The 10,560-nt window shown below is 36.4% G+C and overlaps 1 protein-coding gene across 1 annotated transcript; it reads right to left on the bottom strand.

The window, feature by feature from the left end:
• Window positions 1-3,158: 3,158 nt before the first annotated feature.
• LOC116307332 (uncharacterized) lies at window positions 3,159-3,695 on the bottom strand. Its single transcript, XM_031717518.1, has 2 exons — window positions 3,378-3,695; window positions 3,159-3,245 (listed from the first exon to the last, which is right to left on the bottom strand). The coding sequence occupies exons 1-2, from the start codon at window positions 3,693-3,695 to the stop codon at window positions 3,159-3,161; spliced, it is 405 nt and encodes a 134-aa protein (XP_031573378.1).
• Between the last annotated feature and the right edge of the window lie 6,865 nt (window positions 3,696-10,560).

Raw genomic sequence — 10,560 nt, 5'->3', positions numbered from 1 at the left:
GGATCCTGCTCATTACTTATTAGGATCCTGTTCAAGATCCTACCGAGGATCCTACTCAAGATCTTAATTTTTACCCAGGATCCTACTTAGGATCCTGCTTATTACTTTATTAGGATCCTGTTCAAGATCCTACCCAGGATCCTACTCAGGATCTTAATTCCTATCCAGGATCCTACTTAGGATCCTACTTCCTAACCAGGATCTTACTTTGGATCTTGATACTATGTAGGATCCTAATCCTAAATAGGATCTTATTTAGGATCTTATTTAGGATCCTAATCCTAAATAGGATCCTACATAGGATCTTATTCCTAAACAGGATCCTACAGGATCCTACAGGATCCTGTAGGATCTTGGTCAGGTTTTGCACCAGGGAACCAATCAGTAGCTCCATGACTGATTTTCCCCCCTCTTTGTATGTTGCCCACAATTCGAATGCAAGCTTCTGCAGCTTCCTGTATTTTTTATGCTTCCTGTATGAATGCCCAGAACTGTCTACTAACAGTTCTTTGCCACATTTGGATCCTCCGTTGATCACCTCATACTTGATTGCTTCGTCAGGGACTTCATGGATAGATGGATCTGACACGAGAAAGATAAATTTAGTTGATTCAGAAAGAAAGGTACAGCCACTGTATAGCTTGTATGCATAATCAACTATTAATTTCATTGGTAGAAGAGTCATGGGAAGGTACTTGTACTTCAAAGCCAACATCATCTATTAAATGAAATGTTACACAAAAGTTAATAATAATGAACTGAAATTTTGAAGAGATAGAAAAAAAGCTATTTGGAATATTGGATTTTATCATCAATAAAAAAATCCTTATTTACCATATGGCACTGGATCTTCATGGAAAGATCTTGGACAGGACAGCACTTCTGCATTACTGTACACTTTTACCACCCCATTCTGTCCCATGTGAACTTTTATGATAAAATGGCACTGCCTTTACCTTCTACATTCGCCATTTTCAAAAAAACTGGTTGTTTATTTAAATGGAAGGTATCTTGGCTCTGACCGAAAGGTCTTTTAGTGATTTGTCCTTCCTGTAAGACACTGTTTGAGGATCTGAATAAATCCTTTTTAGCTTCTCAGTTTGAGATAGTAGATGCCAGTGTAGTGACAAAAGGCAAAATGCTTTTTAATGTCTTGGTTTTATTTTCCAAGCTCTTGCAGCTAAACCTCTATGGGGCTAAAGCATCGGTTACCGTCTCGAATGCCTTTAGTTCACAAAAGATATGATGCAGCCTTTGAGTTTAGATTTACAGCTGTACCTTAGGGTTTAGGTTTTAGTTTACTGTAAGTGTTGGATGCAGTATGGGTAATCCATGTGTACCACCACCCGGTTAGCTCAGTTGGCAAGAATGTCAGTCTGTTGTGCGGGAGGTCATGGTTCAAGCCTCGGCAGGACCAACACTCAGGGTCTTAAAATAACTGAGTAGAAGGTGCTGCCTGTAATTACATCTGCAAATGGTTAGAGTTCAAGTCTTCTCAGACAAGGACTGAAAACTGTAGGCCCTGTCTCCCAATCCTTCCTAACCTACAGTTAATGGGGGGACATAAAAGAACCTGTTGAATTATTCGTGTAAGAGTAGGGGATTGTCTCCTGGTTCAACTGCCTATCCCAATTTGGAGGCATAATAATCTACTAGCAATTCACCACGAAAGAAAGGTTTGGCACGGTAACCATCATTTCATATGCAGGTTGGGGCATACCATAGCACCATATAATATTCTGAGGAACCCCATTGAACATGAGTTTCATATTAGGGAATTTTGAATTTTAAATAGGCTTCGAGGGACAAAAGGGAGAAAGGGGATAATCGGGACATTTAATAGAGACGCGTGTTCACTCATAAAATATTTTATTGAATGAGTAACTAAAGGTGTTATACTTACAGCTACATGTTTGGTCTATATGTTATTGATAAGCACCTAATATAAAAGATCAAGGAATATTAAATATCTTATCATATAAAGTGTTGATTAAATATCTAAAGTGATGGTTGATATACCATCACTCAAAACCTTACACTTAAGATAGAAATACAAGAAACCATCTCTTACTTGTGTATACGTGTAGGCACTATTGCTCACAACTCTAAAGCCTCTATTGATACCTGAATCACTGTCTTTGTCAAGCAAAACATTCAAATATTTCTCTTTATTGATGCAATTATTATTTTTACTGACGCCTTTACATGAAAACTTGTCCTTATGACCAAACCAATAATAGGTTTTTGAACACAACCCAATAATCCCGTCCCCCTCCCATTGTACTTTGAACAGACCTGGAGTTCGTTTGAATTAAGCTCTATGTTCCTGGGTATCTGTTTGTGGAAACCAGTTTGATTTATCTTTCAAATACTCCACTTTTAACTCAGGCTTTACAAGTTGGTCTATGCTTTCTTCTGCTAAAGCTATATAAGCTGAATCAGTATCCATTTTTGTGTATTGAAAATTACATCTATCAATATATTTAACCAAATAATCATAATAAAATTGTAGCATCCTGAGTTTGGCATATTGATATGCAAGGAAACCAATTTGTATTGGCAAATCAAACTTAATTTTCTGTTTACAAGACTGTATTTCATATGTTTGTTCATCTACAGTTAACTCTCCCATAAGCGACCACCCTGGGGCCAGGAGAAAGTGTTCACTTACGGGAGATGGTCACTTACTAGAGAGTCAACACAGGAATCCCAAACAATGGGAATCCTAAAACAGGAACACTAAACCATTTATAATTTGTAACTCACGTTTTAAAATTACTATATTAACGATTAAACTGCTTTAGTAAACTGCTATATGTTTACAGTACTATAATTGTCAATATTTGGTCGGGTTTCTAATACCTGATGACTCTGTGTTCTTAATTTTTTTATTGTTAAAGGATCTGTCATTGACTGGCTCTTGGGTGGTCGCTTACGGGAGAAAAAAGACAATGAAAATTCCAAAATTTTAACTCAAAGGTGGTCACGGTCGCTTATGAGAGTGGTTGCTTACGAGAGATTTTTTTTTACAGAGTTTATATGGGGAACAAAATGGGAATTTCAAAAAATGATTGCTTACGGGAGATGGTCGCTTTTAGAGGGTGGTCGTTCAAAGAGAGTTGACTGTATTTGCTCTATTCCTCTAAAATACATCGTTTTCATGGAGCTTCGTCTTCACTACAAAACTGTATATCCCTGTGCTTCTCTTTGTTGGTTATTGTCTTCCCATAACTGGAATTACCAACCTGTTGAGATGGACAAGAACAATTGAGTTTGAGTGATACCGAATTACTTTCTCTTCCCCTTCCCTTTCTTTTCTCTCTCTCTCTCTCTCTATTTTTTTATTTTTTATATAAATTATGCATAGTGTTACTCACCAATTTCATAGTTTCTGCTATGATGGCTTTACTTGGATCAACGTCACCTGCCCTTCTAGCGTTCGAAACAGCATCGCCAAATGACTTGAAGCATGCTTCAGGGGTGTATTCGACAACTTGATATACTTTGGTGACCACCAGTCCATGTTCAAGGTACCATTTAAGAAGATGAGTGGCGAGGAGTATCTTGGTAGCATGATTACTACCGATCAAACTTTTTCTTGGTTGGTTCATGATATTTCTCTCTTCAGCGAATTGTTTCATGAAATCACCGATATTATCACGATTGATTTCAGCATTTTTAAATATGGGGCACATTTCAGAAAACTATTCACTAAGATGGTTTGGAACATGAATATCACACTCCACGCAACCAAACAACTTTCCATCACTCACATGTTGAGTACCTCATCTTCTGTCATGCTGTACTTTGTCTAGTGGACGGCGAAGATGGGTTCTTCCTTTCTCGATACCAGTCACACTCCCATTTCTCGACTACAGTGTACCCCAGATCCTCTAGGTACTGTTTGTTCTTTCTTGTTGTTTCATAAAGCTCAGCCATGGACTTTCCACATCGTTCGTTTTCAGTTTTGCCTTTGGTAATTTAACAATTGTGACCGTCTAATAACATCCTGTGAATAAAGTGTATAAAATATTAAAAATTGTACAAAGTATTATTCACGAGTTCACTGGACCAAAAATTAATTTAACTTGATTCCTTTTTGAGACAGATAATCCATCATTTGTTTACACACGAGACACTATTGTTTACACACTGGACATGAATCGCTTATCAGCGTGAATAATTACAAAAGTCGCTCAACTTTGACATATTTTTATACTTCCCACATAACACAACGTAATGATTATGCGTGTTTTAAGATATAGCAAAAAAATTATCAACATACCTGTGGAATCATCGCTTGGCAGCTTTCTCTTCTTTTCATGATTGGAGTGTTGTCTTACGTGTACATTGAAGGTATTTTCCTCAGAGAAGGTTTTATTACACTTCCCACATTTGAATTCTTTTTTCGTGTTGTGCTTCGAGTGGACGGTTTTCAGATGTTTTGATAGGTCTGAATTTCTCTTGAAACCTTTAAGGCAGTGTGGACACTTGTGGCTTTTCCCCTTGTCGTGTTCCCGCTGGTGGAGCTTGAAAGTCTTTTTATTTGTGAAAGTTTTCTGGCATCTTGAACATTGATAGGAGCTGGTTTGGTCAGTTTGCTGTCCACCTCCACTCTAAGTCTTAGATTGGTTCTGTAAAAATAAGAAATAGTGTCTTTAGACTTAAAATATTAAAGTTATTCAATTGTAGGGGTTTCTTTTTTGCACTGAGTTCATTCGCTTGAGAAGTAAAATCAAATGTATTATGGAAAAACCGGCGAAGAAGATAACACATTTAAAAAAGGAATGGCTACCTCATCTGGAAACATTAAAGCTATCATTCGATCCACGACCGCTGGAATTTGATCGCTTGGGATCTCATGGGGCTTGAAAACATGGAAAAATTGCATGTCATGAGAAGCAGTTTTTTCACAGTATGCCCACCATCGACTTCAGGGATATAGCAAATTCTTGATTTGGAGTTTTGGAAAAAATCATCCAAAGATATGATATTGGGGTGATTGGTGAACCAAGGGTTGACGATTGGTGATGCCAGGTCACTGGCTAGCTCTTGGAGGTAGATCTTCTTGTCAGATAATGAAAAGGCATGGCTTTTGACTTGGTTTATTTCCTCCATCAGTTGAATCATTTTTTCACTGTCATTATTATTGTAAAGTTCGTTGAGGTAGTTTCTCAGGATTGGTCTTAGGCACTCGGGATCTTCTGAACCATGTTCATACTTCTTAAAAACATTAAAAGCTTCTAAAAAATTGGCAAGGGAAGTCTGAATTGCATACGACGCAGGGCTTCATGGAAGGTCGTTAGCCAAAAGAACTTATCTACTTTCCATAATAATAATAATAATAATAATGATAATAACGTCTTTATTATATGAATAAAACACAAATATATATTAACAATTGTACCACTGAAAACTATATAAATTTAAGAATTAAAATAAATGAAATTAAAATATATCAAATTCCTAAATTATTAAAAGCTAATCTATTCATAAAAATTGCTTTTATACCGCTCTGTATTAATTTTGGGTTTTATAGTACTCTGTTTTCTAAGATTATATCTTGTATGATTGATTTTTGGAAGAATGCTATTTAAAGGATGGTCTAAATTGTCCTTGATTGAATGAAACAATTTTGTATCCATATCAGTCCAGTTTATCAATTCCTAAAAGTTTGGCTTTCGTCCTTGGACTCTTTCTATGTTTCATCAACCTGACTTTGTTGCCAAGGCCTTCACATCATTGATAGAATAAAAATCTGAAAATTGTCTTTTAGGTCATCCATAACCTCAGTTTCAACTCTCTGGTTTTTTTTTGTAAATGCTTAAATTTCTCATCTGCTTCACGAGATTTGCAATTGCTTTCCTATCTGTCTTATGATCAGTCTAACTTGTGATATCACAGGGATAAGGTGCAACGCGCAAAATAATTCCCCCAAGAAAATTTTGCATGATTCGTGGAAATCATTATTTCAACTTTAATTCAGGTTGTCTTTTTGGTAAAATTTTTTCGTTGCACATGAAAAAAAATCTGATTATTTTAAGAGGAGTTTTATATGTGCTCCAAAAATAAATTAAGTAAAAATCGAAAAATTTCACCAAAATTACTAAAACTCTACCAATTGTTTCTTAAGATAACAATTAACTACTATTTAGTCTTATTACAGTGCTAGGTTGCTTTGTTTGGTCGCGATAAGCTGTTAAAGTTGATGTAAATAATCAGCCGAAAATTAGCGAATTTAGTCCAAAACTCTTTTCTTCGATTTTCTCGAAAACTAAGCGCTATTTTACCAAACTACACAGTGGTTTTACTTACACTAAGGCCTACCTAAGTTTAAAATATTAGCAAAATCAAATTTTCGACCCTTGCCGCCCGATGTTTGATTTTTGCTGACATGCTCTCTTCATTGAAAAATTCACATTTCATATGCAAAAAAGGAAGTTTTCTTATTGCTCAACTCATAGGCATATTCATATTATATGATCCATTATTCTCAAAAAGAGAATGCCGAGAGAGTTTTGCGATGTCGTCTAATCTGTCATAGACACTGTCAAGAAGCTCCTTCAGCAGCCTTTCAGAGACTTCCAATTTCTATTTTTCTGAGCTTGCACCGTATTTAAAAAAAATGAAAATAAAATATTCAAAAGATTAAAAAGAGTTGTAAAACCAAGAGATACATTGAGAACCGGTCCATTATGTATAATATTATTCAGACTTTCTCTTTGTCTTCTGTCTTCAGCATCTCGTATGTAATTTTTTCTACAAAGGGAAAGAAAGAAAAAAAATTTAAAGTGCAAATGAACCCTTTGACAATATATTCAGTACTGGTTCTGCATAAAGTAAATAGTTGATTGGTAAAATATTTCTTGATTTGAGTGATGCGTCTCTAAGTTATGAAGGTTTATACAAATTAAACCATGTTGTGGTGATGTCTTCATTAAACGGAAAAAAGAACACGAACAAACAATTCGCTACTGTATTTTCTTCAGATCACGCTGTTTTTGACGTTGGCCCGTTTCCGCTTTACCATGGGATCTTTCTTTTTGAATTTCTTACATTGCTTTGTGAAGCAGAGATGCTTGTTCTGTGTTTAAAAAAAAAAAAGATTATTCATATCAATATTAAGCAGGTGTTTAATTTCTCATTGTTTAGTTTTGCTTTTTAGTTACCTTCTAATTCTTGTCGGGGAATTTCTTTTTCCAGCTCGACTGCTTCTTTTTCTTTTTTCAGCTCGACTGCTTCTTTTTCTTTTTTAAGCTGAGCGATGACATCGTCGGGCGCTTGAAGTATTTCTTCTTGGTAAATTGTCATCTTACACCAAAATTCAGCCTTCAAAGATTTCTTTGCCACTTTTGGCGCTCCTAATTTTTTTCACGAGGTAGTGCACCCTCGCCTTAACACTATTTCCAACGCGTTTGCGCACGCAAGAACCCAATCGGTATCCAATTTTAGGCAAAGTGTCTTGTAGGGCCTTGAAGATGCGGTCATCATCTATATTCAAGTTTCGCCATTCCCATAGAAGACATCCGTTGATTTGAAGACAAAAGAACGGATCTTGTTTTTTTTCAGCCAAAGGTGGACGCGTGTTCAGGAATAACGGATTGATCTGGGGTCTACGAGCTCTGAAGAGAGCTCCCCATCAATACGTTGCATTTCTTGTTTCGAACACATAATTTAGGATTGAAGACTAATATGAAGGTATAAAACACTTGAACTCTGAGATGAAATGAAGCGGCGAAGGAACTTCTAGACAAAGTCGTTTTGATCAACCAATTGTTTTTATTTATTCCTATTGTTTTTCAAACGTTGCTATAGGAACTAACGTTTCTTGAACACAAATGGTTTCTAATCGAGAAACAATAATACTAACTCGGTAACGCTAGCATTTTTTTTTTTTTGTCTCTCAAAAAATCGAATATTCGTACCATGCTTTAGAGATAAAGAAGAGCGTCTTATTCGTGTGGTGTTTTATCTTTTGATTAAACAAAGCTTTAGGAATTAGTTAATTAATTTAAAAACATTGAAATTGATCTTCAAAGAAAACTACAATAGGAATTTACATTGGATTTATCCTTGCACGGGAAGTTTAAATCAAGTCTTCACATCGTATGGTTGATCAAAGAGAAAAGATCGTTTAGTGAATGATCATGATGATTCGTTTATTTGTGTTTTACTTCGCAACTACACTCGTGGAATTAAAAATTCAAGCGACCTTGAAGTAAAAGTTTCAATGAATGATCATGATGAGTCGTTTGTTTGGCAGCTAGAGCCGTGAATTAAAAATGCAAGCAACCTTCAAGTAAAAGTTTCAATCAATGATCATGATGAGTCGTTTGTTTGGCAACTAGAGTCGTGAATTAAAAACTCTCTAGCGACCTTCAAGTAAAAGTTTCAATTACTGAGCATGATGAGTCGTTTGTTTGGCAGCTAGAGTCGTGAATTAAAAGCTCAAGCGACCTTTGGGTAAAAGTTTCAATGAATGGTCATGATGAGTCGCTTGTTATGCAACTAGAGTCGTGAATTAAAAACTCAAGCGACTGGCAGAGCGACCTTCAAGTAAAAGTACTTGACATCTTCATGTAAATAGTGACCGTCAACTTCTTCGTGTATATGCCACAAGGGGCAAAAAAATGTATCTCGCACAAGGCAATAAAACAGAGGTATGATGGTGAGTAATACCATCAGCAGACACATATAAAGCATAACTAAAAACAGCCAAGAAAACCAACCCACATTATGCTCTCCGAGATCTTAAAACAAATATAAAAAACCCCTATGAATCCGAAATCCAAGATCTGAAGCTGACCGAGTGAAAAATCCGGATATAATTGATTATCCACAATGAATCCGCATGATCCTGATGTAGAACTGGTACTTTCATACTACTATATTATACTCAGCAACCTTAGCACATGCTGATAACAGCAACGAACAGAGTTTTTGATTTCATCCAGTGTAAATTTCCTGCCATAGTGCACTGGTAAAGCTGAAATTTGCCTAGAATTTCCTCTTTAATCTGACCATTCTTTAGAACTTGAGAATCAAGTGGAAGCCACATAATTTTGTCGGCTTTTTTGTGCTTGTGAATGATTCCATTTCAATATTGTTTAACGTTACATTTCGCATTCATCTCTGAAGAGTCCCTGTCACTATTTTCCACATTTCCTTTGTATACATGGAGTTTTATTTGAATTTGAAAAATTTAAGGGGAGGGTAATCAAAACTTCAACTTCTGTTAAAAACATAGAGCCCTAGAGCAGTTTTCGTAAGCCTGTGAAAAGCTCCCTGCACCAGCGCAGTTAAGACAAGAATTCGACCAATGAAAAATCTAGAAGACATCATGGTCGCGACAAGTGACGCACTCGTCGTCCAATCAAATACACAAAACACGGCACGAATACTGTCACTACGAGCACATTGCACGGCTAAGCCAATAAAATTGTGCGAAATAGTAAAAACCAATCAAATACTAGAAAACATCACTGTCACGGCAAGGCACGCACATAGCACTGAACTGCGAAAATTTACATGTGTTTGCAAAATCGCAGAATTATCCATTGCTGCAAATTGTTTGTACTTACCTTAGATGATTGAAATAGATCTACGCAATAACTTCTTCATTCAGATCTGTTATTGGCAAACGATGATGCAAGCATATACATTTAATCAGTCCTACTTTCTGAAGTTAACCAACCACCATGCAAACATGCACTATTCCAGTACTCAGACATGGTTTTGCGGAGCATTGCTTTTAAACTATTAGCCTGCGGTGCCATGCAGGCTATTAAACTACTTAGTTAACGTACGTTATCTTGAGACGCGAGTTCATAACTGAACTGGTTCATGTTATTGTGTGCCTGAGCACGTTTTATCGCTGCATTGGTGGGCATTTCTTCAACGAGAAAGATCCAAATAGAAAAGAATTATTGCTTTATCATGATTCTCTCAGTTTCTCTCATATATTTCTTTATCCGTCATCCATACTTATTCATTCATTCATTCATTTATGTATTTATGGTAAATGAATCCATAAACCTGTAAACAAGATGGCATCTACCGAATTGAGCCGGTACAAATCTTGGTGCTCCTCGTTGAGCTCTGCCAGAGCCACTCGCTGTTGGTTTCCGCAGATAACCTCCAATTCATAAGAATCAATATTCTCAGCTTTAAAATCTTTTATTCTGTGGAGCCCCTTTACTACGACAATTAACAGCTTTTGGCTAGGAATAGGGTTGTTAAGCACCTGCTCTTTCAGCTGCTTCACGAAAACGTTGTCAACGCCACGTAACTTGTATTCCACTCTCGGTGCTGTTAAAGAGTTTGTTAACAGTTTGGTCTTCAATACAATGCCAAACACAAAAATAAAAAATGAATAACGCTCCTTTAGAGGGGATTTGATATCATTGTTTTGTTTGATAGAGTAGTCGCATCTACTCTACATTTGAAAAATGTTGTAAGTGAACCAAAAGCGTATAAGAGCACAGTGTCCTAGTGTAACGTAATACTGCATCATTTTTTCTGGAACGGCACTTGCTGTTCCCTTTCATGGCAAATTTAAGG

Source organism: Actinia tenebrosa, unplaced genomic scaffold (assembly GCF_029948245.1).
Source record: "Actinia tenebrosa isolate PJP-AT-01 unplaced genomic scaffold, QUT_ActTen_1.0 PGA_scaffold10__47_contigs__length_13832649, whole genome shotgun sequence".
Taxonomy (NCBI): Eukaryota; Metazoa; Cnidaria; class Anthozoa; order Actiniaria; family Actiniidae; genus Actinia; species Actinia tenebrosa.
Note: the sequence above shows the minus strand (reverse complement) of the source record. Positions and strands in the feature narration are given on the sequence as shown.

Coding starts and splice junctions, on each gene's coding strand:
- LOC116307332 (XM_031717518.1), bottom strand. CDS start 3,695: ATGTGCCCCATATTTAAAAATGCTGAAATCAATCGTGATAATATCGGT. Junction 3,246..3,377: donor TAGCAGAAACTATGAAATTG/GTGAGTAACACT, acceptor CCATCTCAACAG/GTTGGTAATTCCAGTTATGG.